This window comes from Tigriopus californicus, chromosome 1 (assembly GCF_007210705.1).
Source record: "Tigriopus californicus strain San Diego chromosome 1, Tcal_SD_v2.1, whole genome shotgun sequence".
Classification (NCBI taxonomy): Eukaryota; Metazoa; Arthropoda; class Copepoda; order Harpacticoida; family Harpacticidae; genus Tigriopus; species Tigriopus californicus.
The window spans coordinates 5,472,412-5,496,922 of NC_081440.1; the positions used below are offsets into that span (position 1 = coordinate 5,472,412).

At 44.5% G+C, this 24,511-nt stretch overlaps 1 protein-coding gene across 3 annotated transcripts in view; it reads right to left on the reverse strand.

Annotated features, from left to right (window-relative positions):
• Nucleotides 1-10,031, reverse strand: part of LOC131881837 (homeobox protein DLX-6-like) — a 29,501-nt gene extending 19,470 nt beyond the window's left edge. Inside the window, exons 1-2 of one of the 3 annotated variants that reach the window (XM_059228822.1) lie at nucleotides 8,763-10,031; nucleotides 5,756-5,952 (exon numbers count right to left, since the gene is read on the reverse strand). In XM_059228822.1, coding sequence (XP_059084805.1) covers nucleotides 5,756-5,952; nucleotides 8,763-8,958 — 393 coding nt within the window. In that variant the 5' untranslated portion in view covers nucleotides 8,959-10,031. Of the gene's footprint in view, nucleotides 1-5,755; nucleotides 5,953-6,410; nucleotides 6,617-8,762 lie in introns of all 3 variants that reach the window. The other 2 variants (XM_059228832.1, XM_059228814.1) reach the window with 2 other exon arrangements.
• Between the last annotated feature and the right edge of the window lie 14,480 nt (nucleotides 10,032-24,511).

The following is a 24,511-nucleotide window of genomic DNA, read 5'->3' on the forward strand; positions in this document are numbered from 1 at the left end:
CGAACCAACCGTTCGTGGCCTTCACTCCTGATCAGATGGAGACCAACCACTCAAAGGATTGATTTCCATTCCCGATAAGGCCAATTTTCGTGGGAAAACTGAGAATCTCCTCAGATCATCCGTCGCAATCCTATTAGTGAACCCGGATCAAGCATCCGAATGTGCGGACGGATAACGGATTTCTTCCAAGGATTACTTGGCTGGATATATGGTTTTCTGAGTGGCGAGCAGATGGTCGCCAAGATAGCCGTTTCAAAGAGGCCTGCCTCCACTCTTCCTTGTACTCCATTGAATGACCATATGTTGGTCACTTGGTAAGCGGAAAACTCTGGACGACTAAGGGGCCCCACAAATAGCTAGTTTGCGATTATTCGTGTGGGTAACGATATGCAAATCAGAAGCTTAATTAACGAATGGTCACCTTTTCGCTGAATGGAAGCTTTTCATTGGCTTGGACCAAGGTGGTTTCTTGGTCGAAGGGATCCTGCCGACATTTTTTTCGCTGCGTCAGGCCAAGTAATTGAAATGTGGCGAGCATCAGTAGCTCTCATCAAAAGAGTTTGATTGCACAGCATACAAATGAGCCCAGCCTGTGTCTCTCTCTCGCTCTCTCTCGGTACAAAAGCCACTCCTTGTATGGAGAGAGGCTCTTTATGCACCATGATGTTGACTAACTTGATGACAAAGAGAAACAAATCTCTAACTTCATAAAAGGGAAGCCCGCTCTCATGGCCAGACTCTGGTGACACAACATCACTGTCGTCATGATCATCTTGGCCGTTGTCAGATTGTTAGGTAAGTAAGGTAGCCAGTCACCTCAACCCGATCCTAACTTTGTAACGACGATGACAATGGTCCGCTCTGTTGCGTCTTTGTTCTTCATAATGATGTGACAATAGGCAGTTCATTGGGTCTCCCGTGAGTCTTTGAGTGGCTCTTTCCCTGGCACTGGCAGTCGAACAAAAAGTAGTTTGATAGGGAACAAATGCGAGTACGTGTGTGTGCCCATGGTTCGAAACCCTGGAGTGTCTTTCCAAGGGCCGTCATCGTCCATTCGTTGGGTCGTGTTCCTACGGGAGTCCTCCACATATGAAGGAACGACACAAGCAAATCGACTATTGAGAGTGCCTCTTTCTTTCATCCATCCATCCATCTATCCATCCAGTAGCCAGTCAGTCCAAAGCCCAAGTACGCAACTCGTACTCAGTTAGTTGAATGAAGTCCAGTTGAGACCCTCTCTCTTTCTCTCTTTCTCTCTAGCTCTATAAACGCTCCTGGCTGGCTCTCCGGGTTGCTTCTCTCGACCTAGACTCCCCGTGGTGAGCCTAATATATTACTTGTCTCATACCAAATTAAAAGAGATCAGCTCATGAGGCCAGGAGGACGAGGCCAGCATCAGTGGCAATTCCGTGGACTCGGTCCATCCCAGTGAGTCCAGAGCCAGGTAGAACCAGAATATACAGCACGTATGTAGACACAGAATGATGGTACGTAGGTAGTGAGGGGTTGGTGTTAGTTTGGCTACCGTGGTACCCTTGACGCACGCAGGCAAGTCCTTGGCATTGATGGGAAATTTGTAATTGGCGCCACAGTTTCTCGGCAGGGAGAGACGGAGACACAAAAGGGGCAGAAAATCTTGCTGAGAAAAAATAACAATATCAATACAATGATGCTCAGATAGGGGGCAAACACATTCATACGTGAGCAAATGGCCTAGGGTCTTCCTTTCCGCTCCAAAATGATGTATGAGACCCATCAAAGAAATGGAGCTCTAACAAAGAGAGTCCAGAACAGAAAAGACATCCTAAAATAGTCATTAACTCGCTTGAAATGCCAACCACCGTCATCACAATGCCAATGCCCGTGTCTGCCTTCTCTTGCACCACGACATACTACGAGCAACTACAGAAGGCGTCGAGGAGAGCTCCATGGCCATACACAACCAACCGAGGATGGAGAGTCGTTTGGTGCCTGTTGAATGTGGAAAATCAACGGGCAACAGGGAAAAGGGCGGGAAAATTGAAAACCACTGAATCGATCGAGCAATGACTCATGACAGATCACTGGTCGATGGCAAACATATTGGCGGCGTCTCCATTTCTCGTGAGAGAGGAGGATCCAAAGAGACAAATGACAGTACACTCCCAATCCATCCTTCCATTCAGTCAGTCGGATCTTGGCTCTTTTCTGTGCCTACATGTACTGTACATGTATGTCCAAGGTCTCGCCAGAGTTTGGTTTTGATTGACTTGATAAAGAAGAAAAAAAACTCAGCCCTACTAGCTGGTATCGATGAAGACGGACGGACGGGAGTGTCGAGGTTCCTTGTCAGGAAACCCTCGTCTCTCCCTTCCTTCTTGTCGACACATTCTCAAGCTCGTAGAAGTATGGAAAGACATCATTCCCCGACTCTAACGCCATGGACACGAAGTCATACGTTCTTTCACTTGGATCCCCAGTCCCCACAAGACTTGCCAGCAAACGTGCAAGATGAAGAACAACACCAACGACCACCAACACTACAACCAATACTTCCCCAGTACATAAGTTAACCACCACACAATCTGTGAGTACTTCGAAGAGCTCCACTCACCATCCCAGAGCTCGCTTACCAGCCAAGGAGTAGAGTAGTCGGTGGATGATGATTAAAATCACGGTACTTGTCATTTTCACCATGACAAGGTGGTTCCTCTGCCAGGAACCACTGTGAAAAACACGAATGCTACCACCTCTTCGAACTAATCAAGCAGTAATCTTGTGGGGGTGAATTGATTATTCACAACTTCTGACACAAAGACGTTTGTGTCGCCTTTCAGAGACAGAATCTGGTTTTGATCAGTGGTGGATGGCATTTGGCGAGATTTCTCTTTTCATCCTTCAAATGCCTTGAATTTGAGAGAGGAGAACACTGATGGCCTCTCAGTGGCACCTACGCTCGTACATGTATGCAACCAAATCAATTGCATTGCCAGAAATAATAAAACTCGGTGCTAATTGCCTCCGATGGTCCATCAAGGCACAACCAGTCCAGTGAGTAGTGAGTGACCTTAGATTCGTGATTTATGAGCCAAGACAAACCATGCGCTTCAAAGTGTTCAAAGTGTGAGGAAATTCCTCTACATATTTGACTGAATGAAACATCATTACGAATCGTCAATCATACTGTGCATTCTATGAAGTACACATACGTTTACAGTTGAGGCGTCAAGCCCCTGGTAGTATTCCGATTTTATGGAGCATTTGGATAGGTGTCATAAGGATATGTATGTAGTGTGGAGGAACACAATGATGGTGGTTGTGGATGAATTCAGCCTCATCATGCCGCGATCAACAGGAAAAACATCCGTATACGATCTCACGGACAGATCGACAACAACGTCCCTGACAAACGGTTCATCAATTTGTCCCCACTTAAATAGCAACTGACTTTACGCCAATCTTCCGGAGGATCTTAGATCCATCCACAACAGTTTTGGCTTGTGTCAGATCCGCCGTCTAACGACAACAGACCCTACCCTGGATCAGTTGGTACTAGAATTGGAAAACTAGCTCGACTGGTCGGTCGATAATAAACGTGCTGAAGAGAGTTCTGGGTCCCTCTAGTTATGATTCCTAAGCTTGTCAAGATGAAACTCCATCGTCAGAGCTTCAAAGTTAGAATGCATGAAGGAAGGCAGGAAGGATGGATGGATGGATGGATGGATGGATGGATGGATGGATGGATGGATGGATCTCTGCCAATGGTTGAAATTGTTGAATATCGAATCCAACCGAGCTTGACATCCCCACACCTCATCACCTCTAACACCATCACCGAGGGGGATAAATGTAAACAAAAACGTCGCAAGGAAGGAAGAGCCAGAGGGAGAAATACTGAAGCCCCACACGTACTAAAACCTTGCCACGGTTCATTTTCGAGGGAGATCATTTTCCAAGGCGAAGAATCTGCTCGAGCTCCCTCACCATGATCATCATCAACGACTATGACGACGAGGCCAGGGCAGAAGGTAGTGAGGTGCTAATGATGGAATTGCAATAAATGTTATTGACAGAGTGCTTTATTCTGGATTAACAACTTGATGTGTTGTTCCCATCCGTCACACTCTAAAGCGCAAACTACGGCCGAGACCGAAAAGTCATGTTTATGGTGTCTATGTGCTCTTCTATTTATGATGGCTTAGTAAATCGTCAACTTTGGGAACATTTTTTTGAACGAATGGAGCCAAGTATAGATGAACTACCTTCTACCAACTACCACTACTAGCATTGCTATTCTTCGTGCGGGCAGGAAACAGCAGTCAGTCAATCCATCAATGAGGCGAGCACTAACTAACAGAGATCGCGGGATCCTCGGCTAAATAAAGTCAACTGCTCAAGACTGACTGTAGTAACAAAATTTCTGAATGGCGAAGTCCTTTTTTCCAGAAATGTTCCTCTTGAGAAGAGAGAGGAAAATCATAAATGAAGGGGGGATTAATTCGTCAATGGTAGAAAGAGCACAATGGAGAAGCGAGGAAGAAGGGACCTCTCTGCGAGCACTTAATATTTTGACCACCATGACAAAAAAAAAGTTTTTCGGTCCAGTTCCGACCAAGGCGAACCCCAACGACCGATAGTACAAGAGTGTAGCATTGAGTTGAGGATGGATGATGGTTTGGTTAGTTGACTGCCTTACTGACAACTGACTGACTGAGTGACTGACTGACTGGCTTCTAGGAACTTTTGGGAGGAACTTTGATTCTGCCCTGACCAAAGTCGACGCACAACTACTGGTTCATAATATGCTCGAAAGAACACCAAAATACAGCCATTCCACGGCATTGGAAGAACAAAACAACTTTCGGCACAAATATGGTTTGTCGGTTGGACAACCCGATTTGAAAATTCAACTCGTCTCTTTCTTTGGAGTAGATTTAGAGCTTGGGAAATTGTTCAAAGTCCTCTGGGTGCAGGGACAAAGTGAACTGACTTAGGAGACGACGCATTCTCGTTTAAAACAAAAAAAAGGAGTTTCCTGGACTCGCCTCCACAGGACATACACAAAAACCGGTGTTTTATGTCCTTTTCTTCAAAGATCATAAAAGGCTTGAGAAACAGAAAACGTCGAAGTCGATGGTGGGGAGTTGTGCTTCAAGGTATTTCTACCAGTTTCTTCAACTTGAAAGCCAACATCTACCCTCCTCGGCTGCTTTACCAAAAGGTGAAGGATGAGGACAAGTCTCTAGATTTGTGGAAATATGCGCCAAAGAAAGGGAGGAGACCTTTTTAGCGTTGGACGAGAATCATTTTTCCTTTGACTTCCATGGGAAAAACAAACGATCTTCCACTCCGAGTCCAAAGACACAAGAGCCCGTTGCCAAAGATTGAAAGACTCACAATTTATAGACATCTTGAAATGTCATGGAATGAGAGCAAGGTATTTAGAGCAGATTTCTCAAACTCGTCAAAATCCTTAACTAAGCAGTGTGGTACAGATCCAGCTTGTCAAACGATCGTCTGGTGATTTTGCTAGAATTGACTTAGCTGGCATTTCATTATCATTAGAGCATATATGAGAACTATCAATCTCGCACACCATGGTAATTAATAAACATGATCCTAATCAGGTCTGTCACATTCTACCGCACGATGGAACGAGGAGGATAATCGATATGAATACCGACACCGCCAGTAACAACACCAACAATGTAACAACAATCAAAACAAGGCATATTCATGATGATTGGGGTGCTGTAAAAGGGTAAGAATGGCCTACCTGAGTCTGTGTAATGCCCAGATTGGCTGCCAGTTCCGCCCGTTCTGGAAGGGCCAGGTACTGTGTTCGTTGGAACCTTCGCTCCAATTGTTGAAGTTGGAGGGACGAGTAGATGGATCGAGGCTTTCGGATCTTCTTCCCTTTGCCATTGACTCTAGTGATAATTTCCCCGTGCTCGACGGTTGGAATGACATCACCTAAAAATGAGGCACACTCGTCCGTACAGTGTGTGTGTGTGTGTGTGTATGCGTCGGCTTCGTACACGTATAATCGTACAGATCTTGGACAAAGGACAACGCAATTGGTTGTCATGGTGGAACCCGTGCTTACAAGGGACAATGGCAAGGGAAGTCAGATCCGGAGAAGTCACTCGAATACTCAATCTAGTCATCCATCCAACCATCCGTTGTTGGATCAATATGTGCAACAGAACTATTTGGGGATTACACAGACCCACAGCAACAACAGCAACAACAACAACAACCCACAGGTTTATGCTGCTCTCCACGCACCCTCAGCACCCCTCATCATCAGCCTCGAAAGAGAGAGGCGGAGTGGGATCCTCATCCTCGTCGGCCATCGTGGGATGGAATGGAGTAGTGTGTTCCAGGTTCGCTAAAGCTGTTGGTGTGGATTGGTGTTGTGTGATCCCTACCTGTGTTTGGGTCAGTCCGAGGGTACTCGCGAGTTCAGCTCGTTCGGGCAGAGCGAGGTACTGTGTTCGCTGGAAGCGTCGTTCCAATTGCTGGATTTGGAGGGATGAGTAGATTGTTCTTGGCTTGCGCATCTTCTTCCCTTTACTATTGACCCGTGTAAGCTCTCCGTTCTCAATGGACTCTTTAATATCGTCTGCAAAAATACCTATTTCCTTTGAATAAGACAATCTGCAGTGAAATCATATTGAGCTATGAAAACATCACTAATCATACAGAATGAAGTTGCAACAGGCGGGTATTAAAGGATTCAATTGAACGACTCTTATTCAAGTGCGACATGCCACCAGTTGTAATAGTATCAGGGGCCAAATACAGCCATCATTTTTGGAGTAAAAGCATCAAAAGCACCAACAATAGCAACAATACCAGCAACAGCACCATCAGCAGCAACCGAAACAGAAGCTTTAGGTTTGTTGAGAATGATCCCCTTGTTCGATGGTGAAAATCTTGTCATGTAAAACAATAATAACCTTCCGTCGACTCTTGATACAAGCAATTTGCACCTGAATGTCATGAACATGATCGGACTGGTCCGGACTAGATTGACAACTTTTGCAGACAAACTGACGGCAATTGAACGAGTGTAATAATGAACTAACTAACGAACTAAAACTAGAATCTCCCTCTCCCCCACAGACCAAAACCAAGCCCACTTATTTAGAGAGTCGAAAAAAAGAAGAACCACATGTGTTTTTCATCGATAGCAAAAACTTCGTTTGTTGGAGATACAAAAAGAGTTGTTGATGCAATGATGGGTTTGGGAACTTGTCACATCCATCAGAATTTTCTTTTTTTTTTTTTGCTTTTATAGTACCTAAAGCCTTGCCATTTGTTCAAAATACCTGAGGATACATCAACTCAAGTCATTCTATCAGTTGCATTGAATTTTTTCCTCACTCACAATGGCTCAAAGCTTATATAAATCTTTATCATCCCCTATCATCACTATACGCATACTGCAGGCAGAGAAAAACCTCACAAATGTTTTAAGAATTGTCTGGAATTTTTGCCATGCTGCAAATGGCCGGATATGCAACGTGCAATATTGAACGGCATTATCCAAAAAAGTAATTAGACAATTTAAGCTATGCAAGCCATCTAACACTTTCATTACTTTATAGGCCCATGCATTTCAAAGTGGGAAACGATTTCAATAAGAAGACATGTACATTTTTGGTTAGATCTAGCCCAAGATTTCTCTGAATCCACAGATCTGCTTGGATCGTGGAATGTTATCTCGTTTTCGAGGTCGTTCGATTGCCTATCACTTGCATATCATTTATCTTGTTTTCTTGTTTTTTTTCGGGATGGAAGTGCTGATGAAGGAAGGTACTTTGGATGGTAAAAAGGCACCATACTACTCCAAATATCGTCAAATGAAAGATTCCTATCATATCACTACTTCATCCTGGCCATGACATCCAGGAAAATCCCGAAAAATAGTGTGCTGGTCTCTAAACATTTCGGCTATTTTAAACATATGGGAGCCAAAGCTCGAAGGGAGGCGACATTAAATCTACTAAATCTGACACCGGAGAACATCTCTCGATGGGTGTGTATGAATGTGAATCGTGAATGAGTGTCTGTCTCTGTGAGCTCGATCTTTGGCCGCCCATTGGCCTTCAAAAGATGTTAGCAGGGCAGAAAAAAGTGAACACTTCATATTTCCTGGCTTTGTCACACATAGCCCTACGTAGCACCCACCATTTTGCTCCTAGCCCTACTCCTCTCTCTCTCTCTCTCTCTCTTATCTGTGAAAGAATCAAATTGTCATCAGAACACTAAGATGAAGAGTGTCTTCTTGTCTTAGGAGATTGTACATAGGAGCCTTCAGAGAGGCGAGTAAGGAAGACACGCTCAGCTGTCGTCGCCGTCAGACCAATACTACTATTACAATAACGTCTGCTACATCCAGCTACATCCACCTCGTAGAACTCGTAGCTTGCACTCTTAGATACTACTAGATCCTGTATAATGCTGCACTCTGTACTCGCACAAAATTCTTTTCAATGTGGATTTTTGCCAAATCATTCTCGCCTTCTCCTCCTACTTCTCCTTCTTTTCCTCTACGAGTACGTCGTCGTCGTCGATCTCCCCTCCCCTGATGATAATAATGATGCTGATGCTGGTATTGATATTGGTGCTCTTGATGCCGAACGTCAAAGTAAGTCGATCTGTTCATTTCCAGATCTCACTACGAATTGCTCAAAATGTGTAAATTGCTACATGGATACTTGTCCATCGTGGAGGACAGAAGTGAGGCAGGCGGTTTAACGTCTGATATGTCTTACCATCTCGTCCGGGAGAGGCGCTGCCAGGGTAGCCAAGGTGGTGGTACCCCGCATAGGAATTCTGACCAGTCATCCCTGGGTAGGGAAAAGGATATCGATTCCCGGTAAGGCCCGGAGAGTCTCCATGGCCACCGGGGTTGAAATTGCCGTATATGCCGTAGCCCGCTCGGTTCTGCAAGTCCATGATGGACTTCATCTGTTCCGAACTCGGCTGAGAAGTTCCGGATTCATTGTCCGAAGGCGACCCCCCACCCGAGGTGTATGGGGGGCCGGCGAGATCACCAAAGTTCAGCGTGATGGTGATGATCAAACACTGAAAGAATCCCAAGGATTCAAAGGGTTCAAGCGAAAAGCAACGCCTGACACACGCCTCTCGGAACGGAGGGCACTGTCGTAGGCGCTAGGCACTTCACACCATAAATCCGTGTCAAATTATGTCAAATGGAAGGACAAGTCGAAGACAATGATGATAATAATGATGAGGATCAACAACAACAGTGACCCCGACGACCACGTCGTTGAGGATGACAACAACTACGGCAAGGACGCCGACAGCTATGACGTTGGCGCTGAGGCTGCTAATCTGTTTGATTAGCGATAATCACTCTATTGACCGTGACTGCCCGGAGCAGGTCATAAGAAGCAATCTGTGATGATGATAATTATGATGATGATGATGAAGAGCCTGATGTTGATGATGCACTTGCTTCTTGAATTCTCGAACTATCTCCACTGTTTACAGTTTGATAAGACACTCAATGAAAGATGATGAGCACAGAAGACAACGAACTTGAGGTGGCAGAATATTATTATCTTAAATAATAATCATGAAAGTAATGGCAATAACAACACCGATGCTCGTAGCAATCGATCCTTTGTGACTTCTTCAAATCAGGCCTATTATTCAACAGACTCTGGCCGGGACCTCGGGCGCGTCCAACTGAGCTTATAACCCAACGTCAACTGAAGTCCTCTTGAAAGCCAAGCAAGAGCCTCAATCCGTCCGATGGCTTTTGAGGCGGCGCCGTCGCCATTTCCTTCATTCTCGCTGACGGGATCCCTCTGAGCGCCCTTTCCGTAATCTCGTGGTTTCCCGGCCAGCTACTTTTGTTCGCGCGCCCAATTCCCGACGATCGTCAGCGAGAGCCTCAGGATTGGTCGGATTTCGCGTCCGAGCGCACAGCAGGGTTTCCAAAAAGAGAAGCCAGAACCAAATGGAGGGGGTCAAACCTAGACCAGCGAAGCCATTCAAGCCAGAGAAGGCGAATAAGAAAATGGGGGAGGGAAGGGGATCGGCGGCGCCTTCTTCTTTTCCTTGCCGAGTTTGACCGCTGGAAACGGTTGGAAGAACCGAGCAATGGTGAAAATCTGATCTTCCAACGCCCCACCGACGGGCTGAAGGAAGAAGAGGAGAGAGAGAGAGAAAGAGAGAGAGAGAACGAGAAAGAACCGAAATGGTCGGAGAAGAGCGCCAAACCCGGAGTGAAAAGTGACTTCGACGCCCCAAAATCCCGGGAAAGAGCGGGACGGCTGACAGAGCAGCATCCTCCACCAACTCTGACTCTGAGGCAGGCTTGAAAGAGCCCTCAAAAATTTTGCTGACACATTGAGCGAGTGGGGAAAGAGGAGATAATTAAAACTTGAACGGATAAAAGGATGATTGTGCTCACCACACACACACATACATACACGCACACACACCCATAACCTCTTGCGCTATTGCTACTAGTACACTCTACAGATTACACTCTCCTTGAATGAAGTGCTCCTCGGTCAGGAAGAAGATGGCCATAGGTGACGGCTCTAACTCATAGAAACCTCTCCTCCTAAGCATGGACCTAACAGCCGTGACGGAGGGCCAAGCGGCAATTTTTTTTTCAATGCCAGCCTAATATACTCATTAAGGTAATCTTCCAATTATCCCATCGCTGCTGACCCAATGATGATCCATTGAATGAGGTGATTGAAACAAAATCAAGCACAGCAACTGCAGCTTGTCTGCCCGGTCCATGAGGTTCCTCGGAGGTGTGATTGAGCTACTTAGAGTGTGAATTGGACCATTGCGCTTGATTAATTGAAATCAAACCGTAAATAAGTGCCAACATTGGACAAAAAGGAAAAAGTGCGCCCCCGGTAATGCGCGAAGGAGTATATGTAGTGACAGGACTCTTTTAGCAAATTGAACACCACCAAGGACACGCGAAGACACACACACACACACATAAAGACACATACTCAAATGATTAGAGTTATTAGTCAGTGAGACATATTGCTTTGACGAATAAGTCCAAGGTTCGACGTTTGGCTCTCGATCGTCATATAGACGACGCAGACCCTTGAAAGTGTGCACGCTCACTAGCCGCTTCAATTCGATATGAGGAAAGGTACGCGCAACTTTCCAAGCATGAAAGCGGCAAAACTTCTCTTGACTCGTCATGCAAACAATCGATTTCAGACACTAGATCGGTCTCGTTTTCTCCAGGCCTTGGTAAAACCTTTTGATCAAACCCAAATGCTTCTGGGCCTGGAGGCACATAGTATGTACAGAACACGGCAGCCAGCATCCCTTCCTTCATGCTGCTGTGATGGTACACTACTCTACCACTTGTCTACGTACGTACTCACAGTCTCACAGACCTCAGCATGCGTGGTACTTTCGTGGGGCAAGTGAAACGCTCTCGGCCTGATTCTCGAGTAAGGCCAGAAGCGATAAGTTTGTAATGATTTCATCTTCAGTCATGAAGTTTATGGTTGTCTTAATGTCTGGACAGATCTCCTGGCCGACCATTGACTTGGCAGCACCACTCTTTGACGAGCTCCCAAGCAAAAGAGGCGATTCATTGAATTCGGGCCACTTCATTTACGTGCTACTGGTGCACTCGAAAAAGTGATCAGCCTGACCAGAAGCTCAATGATGAGCCTCATGAATATTCATAAGGCCGGCCAGAGGGGAAGGAAACCGAAACCTTTGGAAGAGAATCAAGAGTCGGCTGATTAAAGACGGCAAAATTAGGCGAACTTTACGGGTGGGAAAAGTGAAAAAGTGCCTCATTAGAATGTGCTTTTTCATCGATTGGGAGGGTTGGTTGGTCTTTGAGCATGTTTTATTTTTCTGACTACAGGAGGGCCACTTCATTTTCTCCCCGTTTTAAAGATGGCTCATTGTTCAATGTTTGGAGGATAATTTCTTTGCTCACCAGAAGCTTTTTGAGCGGTTTATTCGAGTCTCCCCGGAGGCCAGTTTATCGCCCGGTGGGTTTGCAAAGCATGTAAAGATCTTGGCCATTATTCATATGGGATATTCTCATTGGCAAGATCTGAGCTGAGCATAGGTACAAGAATATATTCCTGTATGTGTATACATGTACGTATGTATGTAGTATGTACGCATATGAAGAACTCATGATGGAGAGAAGGAGAATCCAGGGAAGGCCCATTTCTAAACTTATTTATGCTCCATTCAAGTCAACCCTCAAAATTGCCACGGGAGAAAGACGCTCAACAGCTTCTGCCAACTACTTCTACTTCCACTTGGGACTTGCCATTGGCGAGGCTTCCTATTATTCAGATGGAAACTTGGACAAGCTATAGAGAAGCCATCAGTCAGCCCAACTTTGTTACAAGCTATAGAGAAGCCATCAGTCAGCCCAACTTTGTTGTTTTCAACCTCACTCTTTCGATAGATGCAGAGAATGAGACAGAGAGAGTAGTCAGAGAACGAGCGCATCTCGCTCTATGGGAACTGCCCAGGGCAACTCTTCATCATCTGGCGACTTAGAGCTAGAAAAAAAATGCCGGAATAGAAGATTGATAACCTAGCACTACTACAAGATGCACACAGCATTATCAAAAAGGATTCGAGTCTTCGATGCTTCAGGATAGTTAGCTAGGCCATCCGTCCAATATACGATGTCCATTCCCAATGCAAAACTTAGTACAATAATCGTCCAAAGGCAACGTCTTTAAGGAGAAGAAAAACATTTTGCTTTATGTTCAGATCGTGGCCAATTATTTCTCACACATGGAACGGGACGCAAGACTTTATTTTGGGACTTGTTTTGTTAGAAAATTCCTGGGGTTTGTCAAATGCAATGGGCATGCCTAAAGCGCACGACTTTGTTCTCTTTCCTCTTTGACAGCAAAGGTTAGCACAGTTTGTGGCGTCCATTCCATGAAGTAAAACATATCCATACTTGTATGCCCAGGTTTTAATGACAATTATAGTGAGTCCTCTGGTGTCGGAAACGTGTATGTATCCACCGAACAGGGTACTCTGTTATTAATAAACCCATCGCAATTGAAACCGGAACAATACCGGACAATGCTGTTTACGACTCCCTTGAGTGCTTGTCCTCGGCCAAGGCGGATGTACATCGCAATTGAAACCGGAACAATACCGGACAATGCTGTTTACGACTCCCTTGAGTGCTTGTCCTAGCTGCCATTGCTCCCACTTCTGAAATAATCAACGAACAATGTTCTAGCCCAGAACTCCCCACGGGGCTCTTAAATTCATAAATAATGCCATTAAAGAGCTCAGTATTGTGCAGTTCAAACACTCCTGAAGAGCCTCTACGTACAATCCCAGACAAACACGACAATTGCTCGTGCTCTCGGGTTTAGTTGAGAGATTGTTTTTGGTCGTTTTCCCGTGATAGCGAGGCATTCCATGCGAATATGGAACCTGTTCGTGTGATGATGTGGTTGTTGAACTATTGAAATTCTCGAACCAATTTATTTGACAAGATAATCACCAATTCATTAGAAATAGTGCCAGGGTCCTAACTAAGTTGATGTGAGCGTGGAATGGGCTAGCGCTGGATTGGAAGCTAATCAGACTCATCTCTCAATGGGTCTTGAAACAAAACGAGAGCCTCGAAGATGGCTTAGGGGCGTAAAAACATCAATATCGACATGGATAGGGTTGTTGTATGTATTCCGAGACACGTCAGGAAGAATGCATACAGATTGGATTAGGGTTGAAAGATCCGCCCTGATTAAAACCTGAAACGAGCCGAACTGAACGGAGCGAAATGAACGAAAATTTCCTTACAACATGGTTCATCTGCAGTTATCAAACCTGGAGACAGACAATAGCCAAGAAAGAATCGCTCAAGGTAGGCTCCAATGCAATCGACAGAGAGGTCATCAATTGCATTTTAACGCATGGCAATGGAAGATAATGCATGGAATTTGGGTCAATTCAATCACCCTAATTTAGTCCCGAACCTCTGGCACCTCAAAATGGAAACCAAGCCAGGAACTCTGGACGATGGACGACCATTGGGGTTGTCGTGGGTGACTCTTTGACTGGATGGAGCTTTAAGGTAGGGTGCAAGAGGGCCATCATGATCATCATGTTTGATGTTTGATCACTTGGCTGGTTCAAATGGCAACGAATTGATTTGCGGATTCCACGAACTGATGCAACCTAATTTCTAGTCGCACCTACAGTCCCAAATGGGACACGGTGGTTCCGCACAAACCACGGGTTGAACCGAATGTTTGCTTGTCCGTCCAGGATGGTAGTTGCATGCGTTTGGAGTGCCATGATGCACTTGAGACATGCTATTTGACTGTGGTGGTGGCAATGGTGGCTGTGGCTTACAGTACTACAGAGAGGCATTGAATGCTAGTTGAGCACCGCGAGACCGCCACAGTGAATTTGAATAGGCTGACGTCTCGCTCACACACACGGAAGATGGACCATAAGGATGTGCTGAGAGCGAGAATCAAGTTGAGATAGTTGGACGGTAAAACGATGGAATGATGGAATGATGGAACACTCTCTCTCTCTCTGTTTAGATTTTTCAATATGCGGGAATTGGGCTTAACATCCCAGAGAATAAGCCAGAGAGAGAAGGAGAAATAGGAAGAATAACGACGATCCGATGCATTTAAAGATTTTTTTCTTAATCTCTCGGTCTCTGTGTCTGTGGTTCTCGGAGTCTCTCGTGCACACTTGATTTTTGCTTGTTCATGAACGGTTATAATTTCTTTGTCATTATTATGATGCCTTGCGTTTGATGAATTATTTGGTGGGAATGGTTATCTAACAGATGTTCAGCTCTTCTGTACCTACGTAGTTGTAGTTGCAGTGTGCACACTGATGTAGTACACAGATATGACAAAGACGCAATAAATCACTTGGCTTGTTTATTCTGTATCTCTCGCCCTCGCGGTATCCAACCATGCATTCCGGGACCAAAGCCAACGCCAAGTGATGGTTGCTAGAGGTCGTTGAACAATTGAATTTCAGCATTTGCAAATATATCGCTCAACCTGACCTTTGTCGGCTCAGTGTTTCAGCTCTCCGATGAGGATGGGAAACGACAGAGGGAGCGAGACGAGGCGCCTTGAACATCCCCCATTTCGTGGCACCGATCCTGGGGTGCCTTCTGCTGACCAGAATATACGGAGGAGTCGTAGTCATCGACAGACAACTTGAAGCTGACCCAGAACCTGTAATTACTGTCTCGATGCGATCCAGGCCAGCCAACCTGCCAACAACCATCACTTGGCTTTTGGGGCGGATCGAGGGGGGGGGGATCTTTGGCGGCAACGCCTCCTTAGTCCTGTTCCCTTGGAAAGACACTGCAAGTTTTACCTACGGACATTGGGCTATCCTACTATGTTGACCTATGACATTCGAATCCAAGATTGACGGAGAGATGTACCTTGACTTTCTGTTATTCTTTGGTGCAAGTGAGGTCTCGCAATATTGAGCTCCTCCACAAGCATTCATGCACTAATAGTCAAACAACTACAAGCACTACAAATAACAATGATACTCTGTAAATCTCAAAAATAATCTTATCATACGTTGACTGAAAGGAACAAAACGTATGAGATGAGCTAAGGGCCTCTTTTCTAGAATCATTTCAGACACAAATAATTACCAAACTTATTTATGCTCCTTCAATACCCTTTATAAGGCAAAACAAATGTCTTCCATTTCATTATTCACAAGCTAGTTGTGAGATAAACACAAAAAAAGAAACAATTAGGACAAGTTTCAGGGCATATACCTGCGTATGATTTGACGAATCCACTCCCGTCAAATAATGCGTCTATGCTTATTTCGCATTCATTGTATCATTAGGCGCAGCAAAATGTGGTGTTTTTTTTTGGTGGCAAGTGACTGGTCCAAATGAAAGCTTAAGGAATAATCTTCGAAGTGCCAGAGGATCGAGAAATTGAAGCGCTGAAAACCGCGAAATGTCCAGCGATTGATGACCGTTTGGTCGGGCGATCGAGAAAAAGGCAACTTCCCCATCAAAACAAGCATAAATACGATCCACAAAGTCAATCGGGTACTTCATTAGCCATTCATTTTACGAGGACATGCATATATGAAACATACAAAAAAAAGATACAATTAGGACAAGTTTCACCTTTATAACATTAGTGACCATTTCAACTCGATATTGTCCGCAAAATCAAAACTCATTCTTCGACCAGCAGTGGTGAATTTCACTGGTCAAGACAAAGTCAAAGCCACAGTTCTGCGGCATTATCATCATTATACCTGACTTCGGCCCTCTGCTACTACTGTACCACCCACTACACAAGTTCCGTGTAGAAGTGCTCTCTCGGACTGATTCGCCCCCTTGCGAACTGACTGGGGGATGAGGGATTGGTCAGCTTAGCTCTCCTCCGGGTACTACTCGTACTTGATGGGTAGAAGGGTCCAGGGGAAGGTAGCGGGTTGATAGTAAAAGGGCAGATTATTGGTTGGTGGGATGGCGTCAGTGGACAGAAACGCTGCATCATCTATCTCTCGACGACGTCAAATCGTGGCTGTCACGATGAAATGGAACAATATCACCCTATCACCACCACCACCACCACCACTACCACCTTCATTGCCATCCACCAATAATACGTAATACAAACAGTTTGACTTTTGTCGTTGTGTCGCTTTTTGTTGTAGAAAGGTATCCTACTGGGTCGGCACTTTGAGTCCTTCATTAAGTTCAGACGCTCTCCGAAACCAAAGGGCGACAACCTCATGAACGCACTGCAGTCAGTCAGCGTACTGGTCAAGAACAATAAGCCACACGGACATGGTGGTTATCTGTCCGCATGGTGTACGTAGGTGCTAGGTACTGGAGCTCCTCCGAGAGTTAAAAGTAGGTTGTGCGAAACCAATATTGCCCACCAGTGGCTACCGAGTCATAAATCGTCGAGTACCCCAAAGTATATCTAATGTGAGTGATGATATCGATGGATGGGGCACCAGTTGGCGAACCAGGCTATCATCACCCGCCATCTAAAGACACTTGCGAATCCGTTCATTCAATTTGAGATCGTCACCCAAGATTGGTGGTCATTGACATCTCATTGGGGTCGGTGGGTCTCTCTGTTCATGGTTCGTCGCCTCCAAGGAATTGGAGAAAGAGTGGTCGGGGTTGAATTGGGACATTTTCACGATAAAAATCAATGGCCCGGGAGTTTTACTCGGTACGTCTTAATTGAACAGTTGTCGAAAACGCCCGAAAATTGGACCCAGACGAGAGATTGTGCAAACACATGCTCACGCTAAATTGGAGGTTTGCAGAGGACTGATTGTTATCTCATGTGTGTTCAGGCTCAGATGGCTCTATAATCAGAACATTCCTACAAATGTTTGCAAAAATCCTCATTGGCGCAGGAATGCTCTCAACTGGATTGAAACCAGATCAATAAGTTGGATTAAGTCACCCCAGTTGCGATCTAGCCGTCATGATCTTCATCTTCTTCTCCACTTTGATCTTCCTTTTGGTCCTTTGGATTCACTTGACAAAGTTCAATTGTTGCGTTGAAGCTGTCAAAAGTCCGAACAATGGATGGTGAAAATTGACGCCAAAGAAACCCCATGGACTTTCAGCCATGCTAGTGGATGATGCACCACGAATGACGTCCGAGGATGATGTCGCTTTTTGTTCCCCTGATGACACGACTCTAATAACCATTGTCAAGGCAGCTAGGTACTAAGGTAGTAAGCACTCCAATGGTTGACAGACAGACACTGTCAACTTCCAGTCTTAGGGTAAATATCGGATACAGTCGAAATATGGCAAAGTGTACTACAGTGCGTCATTCGATTGGGGAACTTGTGTGCAGTGCGAATTTCGTCTCTTGAACACGTCCCTTCGGACTGTGGATATGTATATCATTCCACTGGGTGTAACTGGTCGTTATGTGAGGCTATTAGAGGGGTGACGAGCTCCGTCGAACCCACCCTTCATTGACACTCCGCCAGCATAATCATGTGAAATGATGTCACCCCCCGAATTATTGGCCATGGACCTACAATCGTACGTTGTTCCTTGGTGCCAGTTCCAAAGAAGAGGATCAGGGATGATGAGCAGCTCACTTTCCTGAGGGGCAATTTCAAGACGCAAATGACAGACATTTCAGAACAACGAGAAGTCACTCACTCGCATGACTTAGAGATTTCAAATTTGATTGACCTCTAAATTGGTCACAGAGATCCGGGGAAATTGAGGGCTTTTGATTCATTTAAAACGAGTAATTGTATATTCTATTCGATTTGAAACCGAATAAATTTACCCCTCGTCGACGAGTCGTTATGAGGGACGACCCGAAACACCTCATGAATAAAGTGGACCTCACCAAAAAGAAGATCTTTCCCTGACCCGTTCGTTTTTTTAGGAATCATGTTTTGAGTTTGAGGCGCATTTGGGAGAGTGGCCAGAGAGTTTTGCGGTGGGAAAATCGCAGAGCTTGACATTAAATACGGACCAGGATGACAACGTGTACCATCGATTTCAGCCATGACATTGATCAGTGGTTTGCTTCTGGCTACTCTTGAGAACTTTGACAGTGTAGGGAGGAACTAAGTGTCCTGACAGGAAAGCCAACACTGACAAAAATGATAACACTAAAAAAGTTATAGAACATTCGCTTACTTCTGTACCTGAATTGGTTCATCGACTTTTGAGCTGTTTCATGTTGCAAGATTTCGTCATTTTAGCGATGGTGCGCTGAAATAACATGAAAGTGTTTGATTCAATTTTTTCTCAGAGTGTATTAGAGGCCGAACCCAAGCTTCTTGTGTCACTATTTGAAGGTGGGGATATCCTGGAGGACAGAACGAGGGAATCGCAGAAAGGGCGGGGGGAAGCCATGTCCAGGTCGAAGCAAGCTTGTCATTAACCATTTCACCTCTGTGGTGATTTTGGGTCATTTCATCAGGATTTATGTATATTTCTCCGGTTTGAATGACCACGAGGGCTCTGCCAACCCAGACCAGACCAGACGCGACTTGACTCCAGAGTCATTCAACAAAGAGCGAAAAAAGGAAAGAAACTGTCTCAGGTCCCAACGTTTCTGAACTCATAGCCAACCCTCCAGGCATATGAAGCAGTGGTTGCAATCCTTGAGCGAGCTCAGTGAGCATCAGTGAAATGTTTTGAGGTCGATCCCGTAAAAAGATAATGTCATATTTATGATTTGAGTTTCTTGATCTAATGAAATCCGAAGCACTGTCCAAGAGTTTCAATATCAATACGCTCTCAGATCTCTACCCACATTCTCATATAAATTATCGAGATTTATGATGCCAGAGTCGGGTGGAATCCTGGAGCCAAAATCATGATAATAAGCAATCGCTTACAATGTACAGTACAAGACATAATTTTTGGGAAAACAAGTGCCAGGACATTGAGGACCAAGTCGGACTGGACTGAGGTTAGAATCGAGACACCGATCCACAATTGAATGACCAGATGAAAGGCGTCAGGGCGAAAAATACAATTAGCGAGAAGTCGCTTTGGAGCCACAACAATCCCAGCAACCAAGCTACCAGCATCGGTCTGGCGGACAGAGGAAAGAGCGACCCGAATGGGAAGCTTTAGAGATTCGCCGTGTTCGTTCATCTCTCTTTGGGTTTGCCCAGCCAATAACCGGCCATTTTCATAAGATTTATTGGGCTTAATATAGACAATTTGGTCGAGCCCCGCACAAACTTACCCCCCACCGAACGCATCCAAGATGCCTCCCAAAAAGAGATCCCGGAGTCGAAGTCAACTATCGAGACCACGTAAACTGGAGAAACGAATTCCAGATTGGTTGGATCTCTCTCTGGGCGATGGGTTCGAAAATTCGAGGCAAGTTTGAATGGGATTACGGCGCGTTTGACAGACTTCAAGATATATGGATGGAGGAGACAGGAAGCGAATTTGAATGAGTTTTAAATCCTGTGCTCATTATTCTCGAACCAATGGAGAAAATGTCAAACATGAGGTGTAATTAAGACAACTCAAAGCCAAAACAACCCAGCCGGGATCGACATGATGAGCTCGCCCTGAAGTTCTCGGGAAGCGGCTCTTTGCCGCGGGAACCCGAGAAATGGAGACGCCGTGAACCTCTGAAATGGAGGTAAATTTTTTGAATTGTCGCTTGGGTTTGTTTAGAACCTCTTTTGAATGGGTAGGTAGGACCCTCTAATTGTGGGTTTCCACTCCTAGGGACTGCGAACACTGAGTACTGTTTAGCCACTAAAAGTTCAATAACAGAGCAGCCCGAAATTGGCTAGCTCTAAACTTCTGTGCATTACGTATATAGCGTATGAATGTTGAGTCGTCTAGGTGCAATTTGCCCGGAACATACATACCAAGACTCCTTATTGAATTTAAAATGTTGGACTTATTTTTTTTCCCAGTATTACTTGAGTCGGTTGAAAACTCGAAACTTTTTGCAATGCTGACACGATTGGCGGAAATAACGGCAACGAATAAATTTGGGGTTTAAGGACAAAGTCCGGTATCAATGGTGATATCATTCTAAACACTTAAAAAATAAACATCCTTAGAAGGTAAGTACCTTCACCCTTTAATTGCAACGGAATCCATCTCAGTTAACACCGGAAGACGACAAGCTACATTATATGTAATTACTAGTCATGACTAAAATACATTTCCTGAGCACTTAAAATTAGCTCATGTCTCTTTGTAAGTAATATTTGTTTACAAAGAACCTTGACCGATAGCTAAGGTTCACATATTTACTCGTGACTTTTTGATTTGAATGTTTGATCGATATGATATTCGATGGTGAATGTGAAATGTTTGGCCACCGTGTGAGGCATGACGGCTTCCAATTTAGTTGGAGTTGGACTTGCTATTTAAAACACCGAGAGCCTTCCTCATTATCCTCATCCTACATTTTCTTAAAAGTAACCATAACTTCTTTCAAAGTGAGAACACAGATCAGATTGATCAATAAATAATAATACCAATAAACCCGAATTTACCCCCCCCAATGAAGTGTTGTCAGGAAACAAATAATGTCGTTGGCCTCCTTGGAGTTTTTAAAGGAATCAGAAACAGATGAAATTCTTGTCAAAATTGGTAAGTGTTCCATTCTGAGTTTTTTTGTACTTCTCTGATAAGACTGCTTCTCCTACAACTAAATATTACAATTCCTCGATTCCTATTTCCTAGATCTGATCAATGGAGGGGTCAACTAATCATGTCGGAAAATGCAATTTCATATTCCAATTTAGCTTCATGGGATGTTATGGATTCCTCTTTTAAGATTTGTCGCTATTGCCCTTCTATTTTTATTGTTCTTGAATACTCATGCTATTGATATTGGTGAGATGTGCTCCTAAACTTCCATTTTTTTGGTTAATATTCGAGTGTTTACGTCGTTACTCTTTGTGAGCCTGTGCGTTTTTTTCAGTTGGGATTCCTGAACTAGGTTCCCATTTTGCCGCAATCCACAAAAGTCACGATGAAACAATAAAGACACAAACCAAATGCATTTGTCAGCCAGAAGGGAAATAGAAAAATGGGCAAATTCCAATAGGTTTATCTCATGACTCTCATAAATCAATACCGGATAGGATGGGCACTGGAGAGGTGTACTCTACTCTTGTGAAGGAAATATGGCCAAATATTTGTATTGAACTTGACCTTTTGTAAACTTAACTTAGATTAACAATAACTTGGTTATTGAAGTTTTGTAATGATTTTGTATTTCAAGTATAGGGAAAAAAGTAATTCATTATTAAGTAAATAATGTCAAATGTTACACAGAGAAGGCGTTATTGTTAATGTTGAGACCAGACGACATTGGCTTGTTGGAAGATAAAAACACAAAGCTAGCCAAGGAATCCAGATTTACTTTATTGCCGGATGAGACCATTTATCGGGCAACGTGCTCTAGTCTCTCCCACCCGTTTCATCCTTATCCAGGATTTACCAGGGTATCTTTTGGCACTTGGCATCATTTCTAGAGTTTGATACCAACATGCATCGAGCGTGATTCATATTCTCGCATAAGTATCTTAAAGTTATCTTGGATGTTCTAGGTACGTACATACGTAGATGCCGCACTTCGTTTGCTTTGCCTCCAGTGATTTTTGAAGAGAATTCTTTTTCTTGGTTGCCCCTCTTCCATTGAGCTCGTGGCAGTTTGACGACTTTCCAGGGTGATTATGACGAGTGTTCCTTCATCCTGTGTTTTACGGCCCTGCGTCTTCAAATCCAAAGGTCTTGAATTGGCGCACGGTGTGGATGGATGTGAGCTCGGTTTAAAGTCGCTTCTACTACTCGTTTCGTTGGTTTTGTGGAGTGCCGATTTGTCGGTTTGAGTAACCGCCATATATTCCGTGAACAACAATGTTACTGCTGCTGTTGTCGTTGTTGTTGTTGTTGTTGTAAACCCAGACGTGGAAGATGATGATGATAATCACCTTCTGGAGTGATCTGAAGTTGGCCAAAGATCCGCTCAATCAAAGCCCGATTACTTGCCTGATCGAAGTGGACAAGAAGCTTCTATTTTGAAGCCATTTTGTCCACGAGTGAAGGCAATCACGAGGATTCAGGTGGCACGAATCGTTGCTCTTGAATCTTGGAATTGCAGTCAGCACTTTAATATGGCGAAAAAAATGGAGCCAGGACTTCGAGGAAGCACACTTGCATGTCAAAATCAAAGATAGTTTGTAGGGAGCTGTGGTTATTGGAAATCGAGATCCAATGCCGATTTCACGCCTGTAATCCACCTGCTTCTCAAGGAGACATCTGAACAAAGGGCGTATTTGCTACTTCCCATTCCGTTGATTGTAGAGACCCGCTGATTTATTTGTAATCTTTGATTCGTTCGTCGTTTGCTGATTTCAAATGGCCGGCTCCGAAAACTGGGAGAATAGCGATCGAGCTTTATAGCAGATTACAATGTATATTGATTGCTTATCGATGAGAAGCAAAATCACCTCTTAGTGCGATTGGGCCTCTAAAGTGTTATTCGCATGACATAAACCATAAGTGATTGAGTTGTTGCATACCAATCCCTATAAAATCAAAGAGCAATTGCATTTGTTCACCAAAAAAGGTAGAGAAATGGCGTTTCATGTGCCGTAATACAGGGACTCCAGAATGAGACCTAATAATCCAATAAAAGGTTTTTTCTTCCTCATCCACTTGCCCGTGATTGCTACTATATGGTTGTTACTGCTACCATCAGAACTACACTACTCATGCTTGTTCAGTTGGATAGTGGTCATTTCCCTTTGAATCAAAAGCCTGAAATGGATTTCCTGTCTCCTTCTTTCTTCCAAGATGGCTTTTGATCATGGGCAAAGGGAAAGAGAGAGAGCGAGAGAGAGAGCGAAGAAATAATCATAAAATACCCGAGGTCTCTTCTGTTCAAGAAGGAAGCCAGAAGCTCGGAGATGATGCCCAACAGCGCCTTTTCCTTCACTGGAAAGCCGTTGGTGCTCCTTGGACAGATGGGGTCAAATCAAAGCTCGGTTCTGTTACACTCGGAGATGATTTAGAACAAGGCTTTTGTTAAGGTTTCCTGTCTAGGAAGCTCATCATTTCAAGAGGATATCTCTCTCTCTCTCTTTCTCTGTGGTATTAAATCTGTCTCTGTTTTGTCTGAGGGATTGCGTTGCTCTTTTTGCCAGAAGACCCATTTCCAGCCAACCTTTGAAGGAATAATGGCACTTGTTGCGATCTCGCTCCAGGCACTCACTCATCAACCATCCATAGCAATGGACATGTTGGTCGTACGTTTGTTCGTTCGTTCTTTCGCTCGTCGTTCGTTTTTGTTGTTGGGTGGAGATTTTGCAATGGTTTCGGGTCCTTTCTGTGGTGCTACCATTCATACATCATGGTACTACCGCGACTGGGCATCCATCCCTTTGTGATGTGAATGAAACCATGGTGACATAATCACGGCTATTATTTGGGACGACCACGTTTCTCGAGCACAGAGGCCATCCATCGAGTATGAAAGAACTCAAAAGAGCCTCCTCTTCTTTGGACTTCATAATGAAAGTCTGAAAGTCCCCTCCCCATATGATGAACCCCTTTTGTTCGGACTCCTGAGGAGCGAGACGGGAAAAAGCCAAATCCACTTGCGCCTCAGTCACTTTCAAAGTTCTATTGGCCTCTCAAATACGCACCTTTGGCAGTGCCTAAACGGTTCATACCTCACCCTTTTCTTCTTTTGGGATAACCAAATGGCTAATGGACCTACATACAAGCCATGAATACACTTTCCAACGAGAGCGATCATTTCCCGTCCACGAGAATCTCACTTTGGGAGACAGCCCCGCTGCCAACTCACACTAATAGCCAAGTACAAAGACGTAATAATAATCATAATGCAGCATAAAGGTTTCAACGTGAAAAGTAATTAACTTTGTCCAACTGCTCTGTCTCTCTGGAGTATGTGCGTCTGTCTCTTTTGGTGTATGAACATAGCTCGGTATTACCCACTTTGTCGTCTCT